Source organism: Coregonus clupeaformis, chromosome 12 (assembly GCF_020615455.1).
Source record: "Coregonus clupeaformis isolate EN_2021a chromosome 12, ASM2061545v1, whole genome shotgun sequence".
NCBI lineage: Eukaryota > Metazoa > Chordata > Actinopteri > Salmoniformes > Salmonidae > Coregonus > Coregonus clupeaformis.
Genome location: NC_059203.1, coordinates 2,693,311 through 2,717,958, shown reverse-complemented (window position 1 = coordinate 2,717,958; position 24,648 = coordinate 2,693,311). Strand labels below are relative to the sequence as shown.

Here is a 24,648-nt window from a genome sequence, read left to right as displayed (position 1 = left end):
GTCATTTAGCAGACGCTCTTATCCAGAGCGACTTACAAATTGGTGCATTCAATTTATGATAGCCAGTGGGACAACCACTCCTTTTTTTTTTTTTTTTATGGGGGGTGGGGGAAGAAGGATTACTTTATACTATTCCAGGTATTCCTTAAAGAGGTAGGGTTTCAAATGTTTCCGGAAGGTGGTCAGTGACTCCGCTGTCCTGGCGTCGTGGCCATGATCACTCTATAAAGTATTGTCAACATAATATTTTACCAACAGTAGGGCGTGTAGTTTCATTTCTGATTCACCTGCACTTCATATGTTGGAAAGCGAAACTGACCGCAAACAGGAACTGGTCTGGGCCCATTTCAAGAGCACTTCACGGAATTCCCCAACACTGATCTGCATAGACGAGGACTGTAACAGAGCGAATCATTACTGTTAACCAGACAAGGACTACTGAAATACGTTTATTTAAAAGTTTTATGTAATCTGCAAATGGGGACCGAAATCCCATGAAAAATATTAAGACGTCCATCAAAGGTAAGCAATTTTATTGAACTATGTAGAATAAAAATTTATCACATATGACCACCCTATTTCGACTAGTAAATACAACACTGGATCAGATGTAATGTCAGTCACTGCTTGATTTAGACACTTGGGGAACCGTTCAAATCGTATTCCTTGTTTCAAAATTGGCACTGCTTGTCTTCGTGAGAGGTATTGGCATGTTAAAATCACCGACCTGTCTGTTTAAGCGACTAGCGCACAGCTCAGACATCCATACATGCCCCACAATACATGCCACCAGACGTCTTCGCAGTCCCCAAGTCCAGAACAGACAACGGGAAACGCACAGTACTACATAGAGCCATGACTATATGGAACTCAGTCAAGCAATAAAATCAGATTTAAAAAACGGATGAAACTACACTTTATGGATCAGCGCGGATTGTGACGAGACAAACACATGATAACACACGCACTCTATACAAATTGTAATATTGTTATTTTGCTGTATTATTGATTTTGTATAGCAGATATGTTATGGTAGTGTGTAATAATGTGTTGTGTTATGTATTGTTTTATTGTATGTAATTGTGATTGGACACTTAGGAAGAGTAGCTGCAGATCCGGAATAAAATACAAATACAAATGATTCACTATTCATTTGCATCATTCCATGACTGTCCTAAAACACTGACATTTTGGGGTGAAATATTCACCTTTGGTTTCGAGGGATCCACATTTATTTCGATAGATATACTGACTGTTACAATCAATGTATAATTTATTCACTGTAGCCAAGTGACGTAATTTCAGTAGAAATGAAACCTATACCATTTCCACGTAATAAAAAAAATAAAAAAAAACGTCATATTTGTCTATCAACTAGATGGCGTACGGCATCCACCACAGTATACAATAATCATGCATCAATATTAAGTTTGCCTCAGTTTTGGAATGAGTTTTAACAAATTGATCAATTCCATTGTTATAAACATTCAATATGTGTTATGCTGGGTTTCATTTCTTGTCCTAGAGGACCAATAGTAGTTCAGCCTGAATGGAAAACCCAAACAGGGGCAGGAGATGGAGAGGTAGAGGAGCCAACCATGTCGATCACAGAATAGGTAAGGAGATGTATTTTTTGTTTTGTATTAAGTAAGACATGATTGGTATTTCCTCCATTAGATTGACATATATTTCCCTGTTATTTGCCCCTCAGGTGCTGAGGCTGGTCAGAGAGAAGAGGAAGGGATAGCCAACCGAGGGAGAGGGGGAAGAGGTAGGGGGGCCAGGGGAGAGAGGAGAGGTGTTAATAGGGGTAACCTAAGGGAGGATAGGAGAGAGCGAGATGACAGGGCAGGAGGAGGGGGGGAGGGTGCGAGGGGTTGGGGGGAAGAGGAGGAGGAGAAAGAGTGGGAGGCAGAGGAGGAGAGAGAGGGAGAGGCAGAGGAGAAGTGAGAGGAGGAGGCAGAGGAGGAGAGAGAGGGGGAGGTAGAGGCAGAGGAGAAGTGAGAGGGGGAGGTAGAGGAAGAGGTGGAGAGAGAGGGAGAGGAAGATCTGCAGATGGTGGCGCCCCTCAGGCTCATCCAATGGGGTACAGAACGTTGGAGGAGCTCTCAGGGAAAGACCCTTCAGAAATAGCCATCACTCTGGCCTCCAGTTATGGACTGCAAGCTCTCCTCGATGAGAGAGAGATGCGACAGGACCTCGTTCAGCTCCTCTGCCAAGTCCTGTGCAAGGCCTTCTTGTCCAAAACTGACCGCCGAACCTTACAGCACTTGGCTGGCTTAATCAAGCATTCTGGATTCCTCCGAACCATCCTGCCCCATTATGTGATGGGAATGGGGTCCGAGTTCGACCTCACTCGCCGGGAACAGTACCCCCAGCACTTGGACAACATCATGACCCTTCTCTCTGAGGTGCTCAGGATATTCCCAGCTAGCTCGATCCAGGCCGTGTCCATGATAGTGGCCCTCTTCAGACCAGTCATCAACAGCCTGCGAGCCGTGGGGGTGGATGTCCTGGAGCAGACGGAGGAGAGCCTGGAGAGGATCCAGGACCTGGTGGAGCACCTCCAGGAGAGAGCCAGGGAGGGCACCCTGAAGTCGGACAACTACTCCTTCATCACCCCCCAGGAGGACGCCCCACCTGGGGAGGCCGACTTCAGGGCCCTGCCCATCTACCCAACCCCAGAGGAGATCCACCAGGAACAGAATCCCTTCCTCAGGCCCAACATCATCTCCAACCGCTATGCCAGTGGACTGATCTACCTGGACACGCACTTCCGGCTCATGCGAGAGGACTTTGTGAGACCTCTTCGAGAGGGCATAAAGCAGCTGCTTCAGAGCCAGCAGGACCTGGGCAATAAAGACATCCCTTTGAGGAAGAGGCGCTTCGATGACATCACAGTGTACTTTGACACGCGACTGGTGGTTCCAATGTGCACCCAGTCTGGTTTGGCCTATAAGGTCCAGTTTGACTCCAAACCTCTTAAGGTCAATCATTTCTATTGAGTATTTGAACAGAAAAATTATAACTTACCAAGACTTGCCAACATTGTGTAGTAGAGTGCATTCAAATATATGTTCATGTTATTCTCTGTCCCGCACAGTTTGTCCGCTGGCAGAACTCCAAGCGGCTGATATACGGCTCCCTGGTCTGCATGTCCTGTGACAACTTTGAAACCTTCCTGTTTGCCACTGTGTCGGACCGGGACCCCAAGGAGCTAGAGAAGGGTTTAGTCCAGATCAGTTTCTCAGCGGAGAGCAGGCGAGCCCTGGCAGGAGTGGAGGCCCACCAGTCCTTCCTCATGGTGGAGACAACCGCCTACTTTGAGGCCTACCGCTACGTCCTCGAAGGGCTGCAGGAGCTGGAAGTAGAGGATCTGCCCTTTCAGAGGTCAGTGTACTGTCTGTCGTTGTTGAATTCAATCATTATTCAGCCCTACGTATGTACTGGCTATCGCACCGGTGTTGTTGATGCTATTTTCTACATTGTAGAATTATAGTGAAGACATCAAAACTATGAAATAACACATATGGAATCATGTAGTAACCAAAAAAGTGTTAAACAAATCAAAATATATTTGATATTCTTCAAATAGCCACCCTTTGCCTTGATGACAGCTTTGCACACTCTTGGCATTCTCTCAAGGTAGTCACCTGGAATGCATTTCAATTAACAGATGTGCCTTCTTAAAAAGTTAATTTGTGGTATTTATTTCCTTCTTAATGCGTTTGAGCCAATCAGTTGTGTTGTGACAAGGTAGGGGTGGTATAAAGAAGATAGCCCTATTTGGTAAAAGACCAAGTCCAAATTATGGCAAGAACAGCCCAAGTAAGCAAAGAGAAACGACAGTCCATCATTACTTTAAGACATGAAGGTCAGTCAATACAAAACATTTCAAGAACTTTGAAAGTTTCTTCAAGTGCAGTCTCAAAAACCATCAAGCGCTATGATGAAACTGGCTCTCATGAGGACCGCCACAGGAAAGGAAGACCCAGAGTTACCTCTGCTGCAGAGGATAAGTTCATTAGAGTTACCAGCCTCAGAAATTGCAGCCCAAATAAATGCTTCACAGAGTTCAAGTAACAGACACATCTCAACATCAACTGTTCAGAGGAGACTGTGTGAATCAGGCCTTCATGGTCGAATTGCTGCAAAGAAACCACTACTAAAGGATACTAACAAGAAGAAGAGACTTGCTTGGGCCAAGAACAGTGGACATTAGACCGGTGGAAATTTGGTTTGGGATGAGTCGGACCCGCAGAGTGAAGGGAAAAGCAGCCAACAAGTGCTCAGCATATGTGGGAACTCCTTCAAGATTGTTGGAAAAGCATTCCAGGTGAAGCTGGTTGAGAGAATGCCAAGAGTGTGCAAAGCTGTCATCAAGGCAAAGGGTGGCTATTTGAAAAATCTCAAATATATTTTGATTTGTTTAACACTTTTTTTGGTTACTACATGATTCGATATGTGTTATTTCACAGTTTTGATGTCTTCACTATTATTCTACAATGTAGAAAATAGTAAAAATAAATAAAAACCCTTGAATGAGTAGGTGTTCTAAAACTTTTTACCGGTAGTGTACCTCTTCCACCAGCTGCTAGATGATATTTGGGAGACATTTTGTGACAGAACATTTACCGCATATCAATTATTGTAATGAAGAATGAGAACACTGTTATCCAATGGGGGCTGGAGTAACTTTCCGACTAACAAAAATATAATTTTTGATTTGTGACGACATGTAAATTGCAGGTATATAGTGGAATGCAGCTCAGATGTCCACCCTCCTGCTTACCTGCCAAGGGGGGATACGTATGACCTGTCTGCTATTGCGGTGCCTGAGTTCAAGAGCAGCATCAACCGCTTCCACACCCTGGATCCTGATGCCTGGCCCCCCATGGAGCAGCTGGGATTGGACGAGTCCCAGATGAGAGCCCTTCAGCTTGCCCTCACCAAGGAGCTGGCCATCATCCAGGGACCCCCAGGCACAGGTAGAATACATATTGAAAAAAATCATACATATTGAATTAGATCATGTTAATGTACATGTAAAATTTCTAGGCCAAAAGTTTAACATTTGTATGCCAAGTTGCTTCATGTATAGGCTTTAGTGGACCTGCAGGAGGGTAACACTTTTGGACATTCGTTTTCTCTCCTTACTCATAATCTCAGGGAAGACCTACACAGGACTAAAGATCGCCCAAGCTCTTTTGACCAATCAGGAGGTGTGGAAAGGTGTCTTTGGCACCTCCCCATTGCTGGTGGTTTGTTACACCAACCACGCTCTGGACCAGTTCCTGGAAGGTAGGCCTCCTGCTTCCCCACATATTGAACTATGGATGGACAGTATATGAATGCATGATTGTCCCACACTACTTTTGCTTCTTGAATTCAGTTATTTTCGACTTCAAGCCACTCTTGAAATATGCCAGATGTACCATCATTTGTGTTTGACCAAATATAATTCTGAAGGGCACTTTTGTCATCGTATGTATCAGCAGCTTTTTCATTTGTTTAACATTCTGCACCATAGGTATCCACACGTTCATTTGTTTAACATTGTGCACCATAGGTATCCACAAGTTCATTTGTTTAACATTGTAAACCATAGGTATCCACAAGTTTTTACCAGACGGTATTGTAAGAGTGGGTGGGCGAAGCAACAGTGAGGACCTGAAGCGTTTCACTCTGAGGGAGCTGAAAAGGTCCCATGACTTCCGCCGCCGCCTACCGCAACATCTTCGCCGAGCCAACAGTGAGGTGAGAGTTAGTGTTGGAAACCTGAAAGTTATGCTAAAATTCGAGAAATAGTCTTCAAAAGTAAATTGTAAATGAGCACTCCTATTGAAGTCAATGTAGCTCAGTTTCCGTTTGTGTCAGGAATGTAACAGCCAGGTTGGCTATCTTTTGGGGAAATAGTCTTTAGGGAAATAAAACCACATGCTGATGCTCAGAATATTGTTTCCCCTCAGATCTATGATGCACTGCGGACAGAAGAGACTAAGATCCAGACTCAGTCTGTTCAGCTGGAGTGCAGTCTGCGGGGCATTCTAAGGGAGCAGTTCCTCCAGCGGTTCATCTCAGAGGAACACTGGGAAAGCCTGTCCCTCCAGCCTGTGAGTCGTTCATACTACTGTAAAAGATAAAGATATATTAGTAGATTATTAGCCGTCTGTCCGACTGATACAATTACCACTATCAGACCGGTGACTACTGCTATGACTATAACTAATAGTTCCCCCACCTCTGCTACTTGTAGAACTATGTTGATGTCAGATAGGATAACTACAATGAGTACGTCAACCCCTGCTGCTTATACAAGGCTTAGGATTCACGTTAACAAAGTAGGTCTGACATTTCCAGAAAAGCTTTATGATACGATGTTGATCTGTAATGATCTGCCATTGGCCAGAGAGGAGACAATACTTACTCTTAATGTGTACTTTTCCTCTCAGGCCCTGGATGGTTTTCACAGCTATGGTGGGAAGAAGCCCTCTCTGATAATGGAGTGGCTGGGGTTAGGTTCCACTGCCTTCCAGCAGAGGACACCACATCCTCAAAATGGCAATGCAGGTGAGAAGCCACTGCAGTACCACAGAAAGCAGACATAGGGCTGGAACAATTATTGTATAATCTTGTAAATGACAATTATGGACAATAACCGTGAATTATAAAACAACGATTGTCATAATCTTCTTAATACATTCATTTCAGGAGAAGTGGGGCTTCAACTTTATTTTCAAGTAGATATTGTTTACCCAATAGCAGTTTTACATTTTTACTTGAAGTGGGTAAAGTTGGTAATCATTTTACGAGCAGAACGGCATGGTCGGGAGGAGAAGATTCATTCCAAAAGTTCGAAGCGGTCAAAACATTAGTTTTTGAGACAGGGGTGTCCCCAAAGCTGTGTTGTATTCATTAGGTACAATGTGTTGTAACTTGTTTTCGAAGATACATTATGATGCGTTACAAGCTCCATTTGTTTTCAACAATGTTAATAATAACCATGCATTACAATTAATCGTTACCCCAAAATTCCATAATCGTCACAGTAGACAAGACACAACATGATCAGAAATAACAAATGGAACAGGTGCAGAGCAAATCAAATTTTGTCACATGCGCCTAATACAACAGGTGTAGACTTCAGTTGAACAGTGTTTCCTCCGACACATTGGTGCAGCTGGCTTCCAGGTTAAGCGGGCGGGTGTTAAGAAGCGTGGTTTGGCGGGTCATGTTTCGGAGGACACATGACTCGACCTTCGCCTCCCGAGCCCGTTGGGGAGTTGCAGCGATGAGACAAGATCGAAATTGTCTAACACATTTTCACCTCTCTATTTTGTGATAGATGGGGAAATGGAGGAAGCTGAGGACGAAGAGGACGACCTGATCGACATAGCGGAGGAGGCAGACCTGATCCAGGCGGAACGCTACGTAGAAGTCTCAGACATGCATCATAGTCGTGATGATGATCGAAGGAAGATGGAGGAGACGGTCAGGGATATGGCAGAACTGATGCTGGCCATGAACATGGAGAACACTGAGATACAGGCAGAGCAGAGTGAAGAAGGCTGGGAGGTGAGAACCTACAACTAGCCTTGATCCAAACTAATTGGTTAACAATATAGCTAAAACACATTGCATCATACATCATATGTGAATCACAAACTAATTTAGCTGCTTATTGATTTAAAATGACAACCTCCTGCTTCTATTTAGCTTAGGAGTATGGTAGAAAGACAGGTGCTGAGTTAAAGGTGTAGTTAACGTTATTTTAAAAGTCTGCCGTGTCTCTCTCTATGTTCACAGATGCAGCGGGTGCAGAAGAGGAAGATGAAACATCGTATCAGGAGAGAGCTGGGCAGCAGCTCAGCCATGAGTGAGGATGAGGAGGATATTATTCTGGATGTGTGGACTCTCAGTCTGCCAGACAGATGGAGACTGTACCGGTAATACTCCCTCTCATCACCTAGGCAACGCCAGACTGCGAGAGCGTATATATTCCCATTGCGCATAATTTTGTAAACTAATTACATAGAAAATGTATCTCAAAAGATGCATGCACTGAACCCCTCACCTCAAAGGCAACTTTTGCTCTACAAGTTTCTGTCACCCTGGCAACGTAACTGTGCTTAGCTTGTGCAAAGTGCACAGTCGTCATGACCACACAAACCACACAGGTGTGCGATTGGCTGTGCCACCTTAAGTGACGCATGTTTTGATCTGACTGGGGAAAAGACCAGTGCAAGGCTCAGTTGTGTGCCAGCCAAAAAGCAATCTGGGATTATGCAATAAATACAAAAAAATTGTCACAGCTCCAGTGTGTTGGATTGACTCAGTAAATCAAAGAAGTAATACAGGATTCTGCTCTACGCATTATCAACGAATCTCAGATATTCAGTATTTGATTGTGACAGGGTTATGTCAGGTAAACACAGCTGTTCTATAGGAAGTATGTTATTCTGATGACCTACGTATGTAGACTCTATTAGTGGCCTTGCCGTCAAATGCTACCCAATGACCTCATCATTGAATCCAAGATGGCGTAGCAGTGCGGTCGTGTTCTTTGTTGTGTGTCTGTGTAAATAGCCTGTTTTTTGTATTTTTTGGTATTTTTCGTACATATTTCCCTATCACACTTTTCATCCTTCTACAAAATATACTTTCCTGCAACCCGCCTCACTCAATGTGGAACGGATTCTATTATTGACTTACCTTTTATCTAGAATCTCCAATTGAAACTAGCTAGCCAGCTAACTAGCTACTTGCTATTAGCCACCGTTAGCGGTTTTCACCCAGAACATTGGATTTTCTGCCGGAATAACTGAATCACTGGACATTTACACCGGATCGCAACTAGCTAGCCGCAACCAAATGGATGTTGCTGTTGGCTAATCACCACTGCCCCCGAAGCAAGCACCAGTTAGCCTTGAGCTAGCCTCGAGCCAGGCCCATATCCCGGCTATCTACCTCTCTGTCTACCGGACGGGAGTAGCCAGCTAACTAGCTACTTGCTATTAGCCACCGTTAGCGGTTTTTCACCATTGTCCGTGGCCTGCACTGCCTACCAGCCAGCTCTAGCCTGGACTATTATCGGCCAGTCTGCACAGCGCGTTATCGACCCAGAACATATCGTTTTTTCACTGTAGATCCCCCAGCCCAGCTCAACCTGCCTTAGATAGCTCCTTTGTCCCACCCCCCATACACGCGGAGACCGACTCAATCGGTGCCTACAGTGATGCTATCTCTTTCATCATTACCCAACGCTTAGGTTTACCTCCACTGTACTCATATCCTTCCATATCCTTGTCTGTACATAATGCCATGAATCTATTCTACAACGCCCGGAAATCTGCCCCTTTTTTCTCTGTACCCAACGCACTAGAAGACCAGTACTTAAAGGCTTTAGCTGTATCCTTATTCTACTCCTCCTCTGTTCCTCTGGTGAGGTAGAGGTTAACCCCTGTAGCCCCCAGTATCACTCCTACTCCCCAGGCGCTATCATTTGTTGACTTCTGTAACCGTAAAAGCCTTGGTTTCTTGCACATTAACATCCGAAGCCTCCTCCCTAAGTTTGAGTTATTCACTGCGTTAGCACACTCCGCCAACCCTGATGTTCTAGCAGTGTCTGAATCCTGGTTTAGGAAGGCCACTAAAAATTCAGAAATGTCCATCCCCAACTACAACATTTTACGTCTCGATAGAACTGCCAAAGGGGGTGGGGTTGCAATCTACTGTAGAGATAGCCTGCAGAGCGCTATCGTACTATCCAGGTCTGTGCCCAAACAGTTTGAGCTTCTACTTCTAAAACTCCACCTTTCCAGAAATAAGTCTCTCACTGTTGCCACTTGCTACAGACCTCCCTCAGCCCCCAGCTGTGCCCTGGACACCATATGTGAACTGATTGCCCCCCATCTATCCTCAGAGTTCGTACTGCTTGGTGACCTAAACTGGGATATGCTTAACACCCCGGCCAATCTACAATCTAAACTAGATGCCCTCAATCTCACACAAATTATCAATGAACCTAGCAGGTTTAACCCAAAATCTGTAAACATGGGCACCCTCATAGATATCATCCTGACAAATGTACCCTCTAAATACACCTCTGCTGTCTTCAACCAGGATCTCAGCGATCACTGCCTTATGCCTTATTGCCTGTGTCCGTAATGGGTCAGTGGTCAAATGACCACCCCTCATCACTGTCAAACGCTCCCTAAAACACTTTAGCGAGCTGGCCTTTCTAATTGACCTGACTGGGGTATCCTGGATGGATATTGACCTCATTCTGTCAGTAGAGGATGCCTGGTTGTTCTTTAAAAGTGCTTTCCTCTCAATCTTAAATAAGCATGCCCCATTCAAAAAATTCAGAACTAAGAACAGATATAGCCCCTGGTTCTCCTCAGACTTGACTGCCCTTGACCAGCACAAAAACATCCTGTGGCGCACTGCATTAGCATCGAACAGCCCCCGCGATATGCAACTTTTCAGGGAAGTCAGGAACCAATATACACAATCAGTTAAGGAAAGGCTAGCTTTTTCAAACAGAAATTTGCATCCTGTAGCACTAACTCCAAAAAGTTTTGGGACACTGTAAATTCCATGGAAAATAAGAGCACCTCCTTCCAACTGCCCACTGCACTGAGGCTAGGAAACACTGTCACCACTGATAAATCTACAATAATCGAGAATTTCAACAAGCATTTTGCTACGGCTGGCCATGCTTTCCACCTGGCTACCACTACCCCGGCCACCAGCTCTGCACACTCCGCTGCAACTTGCCCCCCTGCTTCTCCTTCACACAAATTCAGACAGCTGATGTTCTGAAAGAGCTGAAAAATCTGGACCCCTACAAATCAGCTGGGCTAAACAATCTGGACCCTTTCTTTCTAAAATTAGCCGCCGAAATTGTCGCAACCCCTATTTCTAGCCTGTTCAACCTCTCTTTCGTAATGTCTGAGATCCCCAGAGATTGGAAAGCTGCCGCGGTCATCTCCTTCTTCAAAGGGGGTGACACTCTAGATCTAAACTGTTACAGACCTATATCCATCCTGCCCTGCCTTTCGAAAGTATTTGAAAGCCAAGTTAACAAACAGATCACCGACCATTTCGAATCCCACCGTACCTTCTCCACTATGCAATCCGGTTTCCGAGCTGGTCATGGGTGCACCTCAGCCACGCTCAAGGTCCTAAACGATATTATAACCGCAATCGATAAAAGACAGTACTGCGCAGCCATCTTCATCGACCTGGCCAAGGCTTTCGACTCTGTCAACCACCGCATTCTTATTGGCAGACTAAAAATCCTTGGTTTCTCTAATGACTGCCTCGCCTGGTTCACCAACTACTTCTCAGATAGAGTTCAATGTGTCAAATCGGAGGGCCTGTTGTCTGGACCTCTGGCCGTCTCTATGGGGGTGCCACAGGGTTCAAATCTCGGGCCGACTCTATTCTCTGTGTATATCAATTCTCTGCTGGTGACGCTCGGATCCACCTCTATGCGGACGACACCATTTTGTATACATCTGGCCCTTCATTGGACACTGTGTTAACAAACCTCCAAATGAGCTACAACGCCATACAACACCTCCAACTGCTCTTAAACACTAATAAAACCAAATGCATGCTCTTCAACCGAACGCTGTTTGCACCCGCCCACCCGACTAGAATCACTACTCTCGGCGGGTCTGACCTAGTGTATGTGGACAACTACAAATACCTAGGTGTCTGGTTAGACTGTAAACTCTCCTTCCAGACTCACATTAAGCATCTCCAATCAAAAGTTAGATCTAGAATTGGCTTCCTATTTCGCAACAAAGCCTCCTTCACTCAAGCTGCCAAACATGCCCTCGTAAAACTGACTATCCTACCGATCCTTGACTTCGGCGATGTCATTTACAAAATAGCCTCCAACACTCTACTCAGCAAATTGGATGTAGTCTATCAAAGTGCCATCTGTTTTGTCACCAAAGCCCCATATACTACCCACCATTGTGACCTGTATGCTCTTGTTGGCTGGCCCTCACTACATATTCGTCGCCAAACCCACTGGCTCCAGGTCATCTATAAATCACTGCTAGGCAAATCCCTGTCTTACCTTAGCTCACTGGTCACCATAGCAACACCCACCCGTAGTCTGCGCTCCAGCAGGTATATCTCACTGGTAATCCCCAAAGCCAACACCTCCTTTGGCCGCCATTCCTTCCAGTTCTCTGCTGCCAATGACTGGAACGAACTGCAAAAATCTCTGAAGCTGGAGACCCTTATCTCCCTCACTAACTTTAAGCGTCAGTTGTCAGAGCAGCTTACCAATCACTGCACCTGTACACAGCCGTTCTGAAATTAGCCCACCCAACTACCTTATCTCCATATTGTTATTTATTTTGCTAATTTGCACCCCAGTATCTCTATTTGCACATCATCTTTTGCACATCTATCATTCCAGTGTTAATACGAAATTGTAACTATTTTGCACTATGGCCTATTTATTGCCTTACCTCCATAACTTACTACATTCGCACACACTGTATATATATATTTTCTGTTGTATTTTTGACTTTATGTTTTGTTTACCCCATATGTAACTCTGTGTTGTTGTTTTTATCGCACTGCTTTGCTTTATCTTGGACAGGTCGCAGTTGTAAATGAGAACTTGTTCTCAACTGGCTTACCTGGTTAAATAAAGGTGAAATAAAAAAAATCATAAAAACATCTGATGCTGCTCTGTGTCCGCAGGTTATGGGTGGGGCGTTATCGGACGGAGCTGCGTATGCGAGCCCAGCAGGCAGAGCAGGACTATCAGGACGCTGCCGAGCGTCTGGCTGAGATTCGTCTCCGTGAGGACTTATGTGTCCTGAAGGACGCCAAGGTCATCGGCATGACGACCACGGGGGCTGCTAGATGCCGCAAAGCTTTGCAGGAAGTGCGCCCCTGCCTGGTGATCGTGGAAGAGGCGGCGGAGGTACTGGAGGCCCACACCATCACCACTCTGAGCCAGGCCTGCCAGCACCTCATTCTCATTGGAGACCACCAACAGGTACTGGACACTCATTGGTCAGGTCAACTTCCCCACTGTTATTCCGCAAAATCCAGGGATTGAATTGGACATGAAAATTGCTCCTAATGTAAAATTGACTTGAAAATTGCTCCTAATGTAAACTGGGCATTTGTCTATTGAAAGTCCATGATCATTTTCATTTCTTAATTGTCTGGGATTTAAATGCAATCAACGTCCAACTCTGCTTGGGGCTAAACAGAGAGTTCACCCAGCACACCCAGCTATAAGGTCTTACGTAACTTGACTTGTTCCTCTTAGCTCTGAGTGAAAAGCTAAAGCACTCTGGGAATATCACGTCTTTTACTCAGTTCAATATAATCCACTTTATTCAAGGCTGGTATTCTTTAGATGTGCACTTTACTTTCGTGTAGGTGGATCACACTTTCGATGAGAAAAAAAACGTTTTGGCTTTGAAGTGCTATTAATCAAACGTTAGTGGTTGAATTCTAACACAGTCAGGCAGAAACTGAGCACAATAACTCACATTATTTGAGAATGTTTTGTATCTTTCCCACACCCCCTCCCACACACATTCTTACCCTGTCCCCTAAATAAAGCAGACACACATTAACAACTGAAAAGAAGCAGGAAAACAAGATAGGATAGCAAAACTGAGAGTTTATTTGCATATACTGTATACTCGTCATACTCTTTATTTAACTTTATTACATTTATTTGACAGGGACAATGAACATGAATCAACATTTCTGTAAATGTGATTTAGTCAAACGGCAAATTTTCATCTTTAGTGGGCAGCTGCTGAAAATTCTGTTCTCCTCAACTCTATTTTATCTGTTGTTGTTGTTGTCCTCTCTTGGGGTTCAGCGGTACTTATAGGGGTACTTATATAGCTCATTGTGTCCCTAGCTCCGGCCCAGTGCAACAGTGTTCGAACTGGCCAAGAACTTCAATCTTGAAGTGTCCATGTTTGAGAGGCTGGTCAGGATGGACTTTCCGTACGTCAGACTTAACTTCCAGGTACGTGTGGGGAATCTGAAGGGAAAGTGTACTGTATATGGATAAACCAATTACCCTTGTTCTTCATTGTCCATTGACCAATCCTCTCACTCTGGGTCTATCCCGCACAGCATCGCATGAGGCCAGACATTGCTCGCCTCCTCGTCCCACACATCTACTCTGAGCTAGAGAACCACCCATCAGTGATGGACTATGAGAATGTTAAGGTTAGTGAATGCATTCAGATACTTTTTACATAGTAGTTTCCCTCCTAGCAGGAGTACTTTTAAAGTGTACTGTAGCTCAATCGGCAGAACATGGCGCTTGTAACGCCAGGGTAGTGGGTTCGATCCCCGGGACCACCCATACGTAAAAATGTATGCACACATGACTGTAAGTCGCTTTGGATAAAAGCGTCTGTCTGCTAAATGGCATATTATTATTATTACTGAATATCAATCAATTTCACCATGTGGTCAATTCAATATACCATTAATAAAGCATAATACACCGTCCATGTGTAAGCTTTAGAAGTTAGTTGCGGTCCAATAACCGTTGTATTCACCTCCCTGTTGTCTTGCAGGGTCTTCTCTCCAACATGTTCTTTGTGGAGCATAACTACCTTGAGGAGGAGATCAGGGATGGAAAGAGTCGCCAGAACCAGCACGAGGCCCTCTTCGTGGTAGCGCTGTGTCGCTACCTCCTGTTACAGGACTACCAGCCGTCCCAGATCACCATCCTCACCACTTATACTGGCCAACTCCACTGTCTGCGCAAACTCATGCCAGCCAAAGAGTTCAATGGGGTCAAAGTTCATGTTGTTGACAAATACCAAGGAGAAGAGAATGATATTGTCCTGCTGTCGCTGGTTCGAAGTAACAAAGAGGGGAAGGTGGGCTTCTTGAACATCCCCAACCGCGTCTGTGTGGCCCTGTCACGGGCTAAGAAGGGTCTCTACTGCATTGGAAACATGGCCATGTTGGGAAAGGTCAAGCTTTGGAGCAACATCCTGCACACGCTGCGAGAGAAAGACCAAGTGGGCCCTGCCCTGACCCTGTGCTGCCAGAACCACCCTGAGCGACACATTAAAGCGTCCTGCGGAGACGACTTCAAACATGCTCCTGAGGGAGGCTGCAACCTGCCCTGCGAGTTCCGCTTGAACTGTGGTCACGTGTGCTCCAGTGCCTGCCACCCGTACGACCAAGAGCACAAAAAGTACACATGTAACAAGAAGTGCCAGAAGGTCCTCTGTGAGCTGGGGCATCGATGCCAACTTCAGTGCTACAGGAAGTGCCCTACCGACTGCCTTAAGCGGGTAGAGAAGATCGTACCGCGGTGCCAACACAAGCAGATGGTGCCCTGTCACCAGGCTCCAGAGCTGTTTGTGTGCCAGGAGCCCTGTCAGAAGAAGTTGGTGTGTGGGCATCTATGTGCCACGGTGTGTGGGGAGTCCTGCACCACTACCTGCATGGCAACAGTCACCCTGGAGCTCAAGTGTGGACACAAGCAAAAAGGTCCCTGTCATTATAAGATATCTACAGTACAGCCGGACTGCAGGGCACCATGCAAACAGATTCTGAAGTGTGGCCACCCCTGTACTGGTTCCTGCCAGAGGTGCCACCAGGGCCGCTTCCACTTGGGCTGTTTTCACCGATGTGAGCAGCTCCTAGTCTGCTCCCACAAGTGTCGGGAGCCCTGTACACGTGACTGCCCTCCCTGTCGAATTCCCTGTGAGAATCGCTGCATCCATAGTGCCTGTAAGAAGCCCTGCGGCCAGCCCTGTGCCCCCTGCATAGAGCCCTGTGCCTGGCAGTGCCCTCACCAGGGCTGCAGCAAGCTCTGCCATGAGCCTTGTGACCGTCCACCATGCACCCAACCCTGCACCAAAACCTTGCAGTGTGGGCACCCCTGCATCGGCCTGTGTGGAGACCCCTGCCCCAACAAGTGCCGTGTTTGCCACCGCGAGGATGTAACAGAGATCTTCTTTGGTACGGAGGACGATGCTGAGGCCTGCTTTATTCAGCTGGAGGACTGCGGACACTTCTTTGAGTCCACATCCATGGACACGTACATGGGGATGGATGACAACCAGCAGGCTACCCAGGAGCAGCTTGCAGTAAAGTTGAAGGAGTGCCCCAAGTGTCGCACTCCCATCCGCAGGAATCTCCGGTATGGGGCTCACGTCAACCGGAGTCTGGTGGAAATTGAGAAAGTGAAGGAGAAGATTAATGGAGCACAGTCAGATATTGAGGCACAGAAGGCGGTCCTTAAGCAGCAATGGATTGACATGGTGGACCTGCGAAGTTACCTACCGATGGAGTACAAACAGATCAGGGAAAAACTGAGTGCCTCCCACCTCACAGCTAAGGAACTGTGGGTCACGGAAAACAAGATGACCTCCCTTGAGAGAGTCAGCAAGTTGCTGAAGATTAGTAAGCAGCACATGTCAAGTGGGGAAGCTTTCCATTTTGAGGCGAAAGTGGAAGAGTTCCTGAGGTGGCTGATGGATTGTCACCAGAAGTTCTCAGAGCAGCAGGCTTCCGATCTGCAGAGCGAGCTACAGAGGCTGTCCTTTTTGGCCGAGCTCAACGCCCGCTGCAAGATGGCTAACGACACAGGCCGTGGGGTCAAGGTTCAGGCTGAGGTCACAGCCATAAGGAAGGTTCTGGAGAGAATGCAGCCATTCACTCGGCAAGACGAGGACTGGGTAAAGCAGGCACTGAAAGACTTGGATAAAAAGCTACCAAACTCTGGCCTGGGGATCAGTGATGATGAACGACAGATGATACTCTCAGCCATGAAGATGCCTAAAGGCCACTGGTACTCCTGCCCCAATGGTCACGTCTATGCCATCGGAGATTGTGGAGGCGCCATGGAGAGCCGTAACTGCCCAGAGTGCAATGCTACGATTGGTGGAGCAAACCATGCTCTGGCCAGTGGCAACAGAGTGGCATCAGAGATGGATGGGGCACAACATGCTGCGTGGTCCGAAGCTAACAATGTGCTGAACTTTGATCTGATGAACCTTGCTGATTAAAAACATCTGTTTAATTGTGTCTTCATGGATGATGTGACGGTTATCATAATTTGCACTCCAGAAAGTGTCGCTGTATCAATATATCTTTTTTTATGCTGAAATTACTGTAAATGATTAACTGAATGTGATGAAATGAATGCTCTTTGAATATAATATATGTTAGGATTTTTTTTTAGCAGAAGTGATGTTTAATAAAATCACTCCAAAGTACAATACTGTATTCTCAACCCAATGTACAATTATGAATTAAGCAAATGTTTAGGCAGGATTGATGTGTGGTGATGGGCCTCAACGTTTAGACACCTGTGTGTGTTTTTCTAGTCACACCAATAGATGGCAGCAGTGTATTGTTAATTTAACAAAGAGTTGGCTTGACATGTGCAATACATTTTTCTCTAATAAATCGTATCTGAGATGATCCCATATATTTGCAAATTGATTTTCTAACACACATTCATACACAATTGTGATTCAGCTGACTGAGCAACTCAAAGAAATTAATATAATATGATAAAGGGGCTGAAAAACAGCACAAACTCTGGTATGATAAGAAAACTGTAAACGTAACTAATATACACAAATATATTTTTTGTGGGGATAAACCGAAACTCCACTTTGTGTCTTTGACATTGCCCATTTATTTAAATTAGCATAGGTCTACTTTATGTATCAGTTGAATACATTTTCTGAGCATTTTGTGAACTGAGTTATAGTGTATTTGGCCCTGTAAGTGATTGTCAAGTGGCAGGGCGGAGGTGTTTGACTTGGTGTGGCTAGTCCTATGGCCCCCGTTCAGAGACAACCCTAAATCCTATGACCCCCGTCCAGTTCCTTCTCCCTAAATCAGTAAAAAGTTGAGGTGTAAGCAGTATGGTAGTAGCTTTACCTTGCCCTCTGATAGGTTGGGAGGATTTTGTGCCATATTTCTTATACTTCTCTAATCCTCTCATATCTACACAGGTGGTTGGTTTAGGTACTAGGGGTTGGTTTAGGTACTAGGGGTTGGTTTAGGTACTAGGGATTGGTTTAGGTACTAGGAGTTGGTTTAGGTACTAGGGGTTGGTTTAGGTACTAGGGGTTGGTTTAGGTACTAGGGGTTGGTTTAGGTACTAGGAGTTGGTTTAGGTACTAGGGGTTGGTTTAGGTACTAGGAGTTGGTTTAGGTACTAGGGGTTGGTTTAGGTACTAGGGGTTGGTTTAGGTACTAGGGGTTGGTTTAGGTACTAGGGGTTGGTTTAGGTACTAGGAGTTGGTTTAGGTACTAGGGGTTGGTTTAGGTACTAGGAGTTGGTTTAGGTACTAGGGGTTGGTTTAGGAACTAGGGGTTGGTTTATGGGTTGGTTTAGGTACTAGGGGTTGGTTTAGGTACTAGGGATTAGTTTAGGTACTAGGGGTTGGTTTACGTACTAGGGGTTGGTTTAGGTACTAGGGGTTGGTTTAGGTACTAGGGGTTGGTTTAGGTACTAGGAGTTGGTTTAGGTACTAGGGGTTGGTTTAGGTACTAGGGGTTGGTTTAGGTACTAGGGGTTGGTTTAGGTGCTATGGGTTGGTTTAGGTACTAGGGGTTGGTTTAGGTACTAGGGGTTGGTTTAGGTGCTATGGGTTGGTTTAGGTACTAGGGGTTGGTTTAGGGGTTGGTTTAGGTACTAGGGGTTGGTTTAGGTACTAGGGGTTGGTTTAGGTACTAGGAGTTGGTTTAGGTACTAGGGGTTGGTTTAGGTACTAGGGGTTGGTTTAGGTACTAGGGGTTGGTTTAGGTGCTATGGGTTGGTTTAGGTGCTATGGGTTGGTTTAGGTACTAGGGGTTGGTTTAGGGGTTGGTTTAGGTACTAGGGGTTGGTTTAGGTACTAGGGGTTGGTTTAGGTACTAGGGATTAGTTTAGGTACTAGGGGTTGGTTTATGTACTAGGGGTTGGTTTAGGTACTAGGGGTTGGTTTAGGTACTAGAGGTTGGTTTAGGTACTCAGGGTTGGTTTAGGTGCTATGGGTTGGTTTAGGTACTAGGGGTTGGTTTAGGTACTAGGGGTTGGTTTAGGGGTTGGTTTAGGTACTCAGGGTTGGTTTAGGTGCTATGGGTTGGTTTAGGGGTTGGTTTAGGTACTAGGGGTTGGTTTAGGTGCTATGGGTTGGTTTAGGGGTTGGTTTAGGTACTAGGGGTTGGTTTAGGGGTTGGTTTAGGTACTAGAGGTTGGTTTAGGTACTCAGGGTTGGTTTAGGTGCTATGGGTTGGTTTAGGTACTAGGGGTTGGTTTAGGTACTAGGAGTTGGTTTAGGGACTAGGGGTTGGTTTAGGTACTAGGGGTTAGTTTAGGTACTAGGGGTTGGTTTAGGTACTAGGGGTTGGTTTAGGTACTAGGGGTTGGTTTAGGTACTAGGGGTTGGTTTAGGGACTAGGGGTTGGTTTAGGTACTAGGAGTTGGTTTAGGTACTAGGGGTTGGTTTAGGTACTAGGGGTTAGTTTAGGTACTAGGGGTTGGTTTAGGTACTAGCGGTTGGTTTAGGTACTAGGAGTTGGTTTAGGGACTAGGGGTTGGTTTAGGTACTAGGAGTTGGTTTAGGTACTAGGGGTTGGTTTAGGTACTAGGGGTTAGTTTAGGTACTAGGGGTTGGTTTAGGTACTAGGGGTTGGTTTAGGTACTAGGGATTGGTTTAGGTACTAGGGGTTGGTTTAGGTGCTATGGGTTGGTTTAGGTACTAGGGGTTGGTTTAGGGGTTGGTTTAGGTACTAGGGGTTGGTTTAGGTACTAGGGGTTTGTTTAGGTACTAGGGGTTAGTTTAGGTACTAGGGGTTGGTTTAGGTACTAGGGGTTGGTTTAGGTACTAGGGGTTGGTTTAGGGGTTGGTTTAGGTACTAGGGGTTGGTTTAGGTACTAGGGGTTAGTTTAGGTACTAGGGGTTGGTTTAGGTACTAGGGGTTGGTTTAGGTACTAGGAGTTGGTTTAGGGACTAGGGGTTGGTTTAGGTACTAGGAGTTGGTTTAGGTACTAGGAGTTGGTTTAGGTACTAGGGGTTGGTTTAGGTACTAGGGGTTGGTTCTGGACAGGGTTCTGTCATCTTATCATCAGCTGCAGGTGTAGGGAGCAGTTCTGTTTTCAGCCTGATGGCCGAGCACCAGGACCGTGAGTCGGATAGATGTGAGCGACACACACACACACACACACACACACACCGTACACCTGAACATCTGAAGTTATAAAGATGACTGAAACACCCTTTATGCATCATCTAGAGAGGTGCCCAAGGCTGCATGGATTTGCAGTAATATAAACTGCACAGCAGAATCAGCAAGTTTCTCGCACTTAGTCAAAACATGACACACGGCTAGCTGGCCAATAATAAAACATCACTGGAATTTCAAACATAACATTATTGGCCGTGAAGCAGCAAGACCCTAAACACCCACAATTTTTCTCCAGTTCGTAGAATTCGGGGCTGACATCCATTTAGGGCGTTTTGCAGCAGTTTGCATGACTTTATTACATGATGAATGTAGCCTTGTCACAAACCCAGCTCTAAAGCAAACTGTGCTCTCTGCAGTAAGAAAATAAAACTGTAGTGTCAGGATAGGGGGACAAAAAACAAGCAAATTTGAAACCATGAATGTCATGCTGTCAGTATTTATGGTGTTTCGGTTTCAGAGACAGACTTGGACTGAAGGAGGCACTGCAGAAAAATGGTAACATCCTAAGGGGCCTGCAGGCTCATCTGTCACGTCAAATCCTCTTTTTAAAAAATCTGTCTGACTTTCTTAGCTGATTGGACTGTCTTTCAAGGACGATCGAGATTAGAGGAGAATTCAATTGAAGCACGTGAGTTAGAGAGGCCAAAATCTGTATTTTTCATGACAATGAATCACTGTCATTGTGCTTAATGGGGAGAAGAGAGACACGTAAGTGGCACAGATGTAACCGTTACTTCAGTGAGAGACGGATTCTAGCGCGTGCCTTTGAGCGTTAACTAAATTAAGGCATGGTTACGGTTGGGTTGAGGAGACTGATCATGCAGCGACAGAGGGAGAGGTGGATTAATTCAGTTTTATACATGTTTTTCAGTGGTTAGGCTACCCATTACATGAAAGTGATTTTGTATAGATTTTTCGATAGACCGAATCTGCTGTCTTTGAATGTCGTGTTCAACACCTTACTGTCCTGTATAATATTGTGGAGCGAAGACAGAGTTTGATGCAGTGCTGGACTTGGGCAGGAGCTCACCGGAGCTGAGTACCGGCACCACAAATGTTCTACTGCTTAGCTCCTGTTCCTCTTATAGAATATTAGCTCAAAAGTATTGTGGAGCTCCTGCACCTAAATATATACAGTACTGGCACCCAAAATGAGTACCAGAGCCTATTTCAGTCCAATTCAAGTACTGGTTTGAGGCATCGTCATTCAGATTATGATTGAGAATCCACCGCAGGCTTGGAACAGACAGTAGCAAGCTATGTTGCACCCTCATCTCATGTTCTTGGCAGGTGTGATTAATGATGAAGTTCAGATCTAAATCACTGAATCTGTGCAAACCTGTGACATGCATGCAGATTTAGGAGGGGACATATATGATAACCTGTGACATGCATGCAGATTTAGGAGGGGACATATATGATAACCTGTGACATGCATGCAGATTTAGGAGGGGACATATATGATAACCTGTGACATGCATGCAGATTTAGGAGGGGACATATATGATAACCTGTGACATGCATGCAGATTTAGGAGGGGACATATATGATAACCTGTGACATGCATGCAGATTTAGGAGGGGACATATATGATAACCTGTGACATGCATGCAGATTTAGGAGGGGACATATATGATAAGCTGTAATGAATTTTGAGCAGTACTACTGTCATCCAAATGGCTCCCGTCCTACTGTGCTTGTGCAGCACCTTGATGTTTTGACGGTTCCCATTTGATGATAGACACAGACAGTTTGCCTAAAGTATCATCTAATATCATCATAAAGTGATTCAAGGTGCTGCAAAACACCCTAAATGGATGTGAAGCGTTTTTGTGTCCAAGAAAAGCGGTATATCAAATCCATGTATTACAGTGGGCCCTCTGAATAGAGGTTGTTGGAGGTAGTTCGGAACACTGAAATGTCCGTAACTTTGAATTTCACTTAAAAACAGCATCAAACCTTTATAGAAAATGTTAATTGCATATTTACATGTGTTTTCTAATCCTTTTTAACCAGATACTGTAAATATCTTGATGTGTTTTTAGCACATGCCTTAGTTTTTGCATTGAATACATGGTTTGATATTGCCTGTTCATTGTTATAATGTTATTATAATAATAATCACTTAACCCTGGGCCGTGCTAAAAGCCACAGAGGAGTGCTGACACGTTCAGGTTTCTCCCGTCCATTCGTTATATTAGAAATCACAAAACTGGTCCTAGGTCAGCACTCTTACTCCGAGACTTGTCTGACCTGTGGATCATAACACGCTGAAAGGTATTCACACAAGCCCTATTCAGATCGGCTGTGAACTGAAAGATTGACATTTATATTAAACTAAAGCGATATAAATAGTATTTGACAAACCCCATTTGCTGAAATTTAAGAACGGGTCGAACTATAGTGCCACAAAGGAGGGCAATTGATGGTGCATGGACGATTGGTACTGTGTATGCTGTAATCTTTATGAGCCCAGATTATGAGTAAATGGTTGCATTTATCAGCACTACTTCACTTTAAGTGAGAGAGCTATTGAAATTGTAATAGAGCCTGGTATAGCTAGCTACTACTGTGTACTGTCCTGATGTATATATTGCAGCTAGCTACTACTGTGTACTGTCCTGATATATATATTGCACCTAGCTACTACTGTGTACTGTCCTGATGTATATATTGTAGCTAGCTACTACTGTGTACTGTCCTGATGTATATATTGCAGCTAGCTACTACTGTGTACTGTCCTGATGTATATACTGTAGCTAGCTACTACTGTGTACTGTCCTGATGTATATACTGTAGCTAGCTACTACTGTGTACTCTCCTGATGTATATACTGTGGCTAGCTACTACTGTGTACTGTCCTGATATATATATTGCACCTAGCTACTACTGTGTACTGTCCTGATGTATATATTGTAGCTAGCTACTACTGTGTACTGTCCTGATGTATATACTGTGGCTAGCTATTACTGTGTACTGTCCTGATGTATATACTGTGGCTAGCTACTACTGTGTACTGTCCTGATGTATATACTGTGGCTAGCTACTACTGTGTACTGTCATGATGTATATACTGTGGCTAGCTACTACTGTGTACTGTCCTGATGTATATACTGTGGCTAGCTACTACTGTGTACTGTCCTGATGTATATACTGTGGCTAGCTACTACTGTGTACTGTTCTGATGTATATACTGTGGCTAGCTACTACTGTGTACTGTCCTGATGTATATATTGTGGCTAGCTACTACTGTGTACTGTTCTGATGTATATACTGTAGTTAGCTACTACTGTGTACTGTTCTGATGTATATACTGTAGTTAGCTACTAATGTGTACTGTCCTGGAGATCGGTGCACAGGGATGTTAACATGTGGACATACGAGATTACATAAGTTTGGGAGTGAAGGTGTTTAAATGCATGCGTATAATAACTTAAGATACTGTATATATCAAGAGGTTTCACACAGCATTCCGTAAGGTGGAAAGCTGTTATTGCTGAAAGTACCCGGGGCCTCTTGGGTCGTATTCTCCCCTGACAGAGTGGTTAGTGATCAGAGGCCCCTGTTGGCCCCCTGCCTACCCTCTCTGGGCCCAATTCTCCCCATCACTCTGGGTCCATGTTCACCGTGCAGCTCAGCTCCTAGTGGAGATGTAGAGAGCTACGAGTCTGGGGGTGGTGGGAGTGAGCCTACTGTCACTGGTTTAATCAACTGTCATTCTCCCCTCACCATTGGATAACCACTGAAAGAGGCATCGTCTTCCTCCTCTTCAATTTCTCTGATTGAATTTTACCCCCTCATTTTACTGTCTATATGGTCCTCTATGTAATTGACCATTCTCTTCCGCTCCAGACTCCAATATCTCATATTTTTCTCTTGCTTTAGCCCTTACTGATTCAGCTCAGTATCATTTGTTAATAAGCCACATTATAATTCAATAGACATGCAGCAACATGTTTTTGCTGTTCTCTGGGGGAGAAGAGATGAGAGTAAATTATGACAGCAGCAATGAACACTTATGATGCTACAAGTGCAATAACTGTGGGTGTCCAGATGTAGGGTGTTATGTCCTTCTAATTGTAACAGCCCTTGATACGGCTCTGAGGGAAAGAATTGGGGGAAAATTCTCATTATTTTTCCTTTACAAAAAGGGAATATTAGAAAACGCAGCCCAAACTGCCATAACTGTAATTTGAACACAAATCTTTGGGAGGTTAAGATCTGAAATGTCAACGCCAACCTTGGTATTTGCTCTTCTCAGAATGAAGGTACACTTTGATAGTGTCCATTCTTAGACCATTCTTAGACCATTCTTATACCATTCTTAGTCCATTCTTAGATAATTCTTAGTCCATTCTTAGTCCATTCTTAGATAATTCTTAGTCCATTCTTAGATAATTCTTAGTCCATTCTTAGATA

The 24,648-nt window shown here is 44.8% G+C and overlaps 1 protein-coding gene and 1 long non-coding RNA gene across 2 annotated transcripts; both read left to right on the top strand.

Moving 5' to 3' along the window:
- Positions 1-389: 389 nt before the first annotated feature.
- LOC121578605 lies at positions 390-1,753 on the top strand. Its single transcript, XR_006002787.1, has 3 exons — positions 390-522; positions 1,526-1,616; positions 1,712-1,753. It is a non-coding gene; the product is annotated as an uncharacterized LOC121578605 (long non-coding RNA).
- A 223-nt stretch (positions 1,754-1,976) lies between these two features.
- On the top strand, positions 1,977-17,471 carry LOC121578818 (NFX1-type zinc finger-containing protein 1; the record flags this gene model as incomplete). Its single annotated transcript, XM_041893185.2, has 13 exons — positions 1,977-2,987; positions 3,104-3,390; positions 4,750-4,988; positions 5,170-5,301; positions 5,609-5,757; positions 5,970-6,113; positions 6,453-6,570; positions 7,346-7,575; positions 7,807-7,946; positions 12,733-13,033; positions 13,922-14,032; positions 14,143-14,238; positions 14,595-17,471. Coding segments are annotated over 13 exons (5,412 nt in total), but the record flags the coding sequence as incomplete, so codon positions are not given.
- Between the last annotated feature and the right edge of the window lie 7,177 nt (positions 17,472-24,648).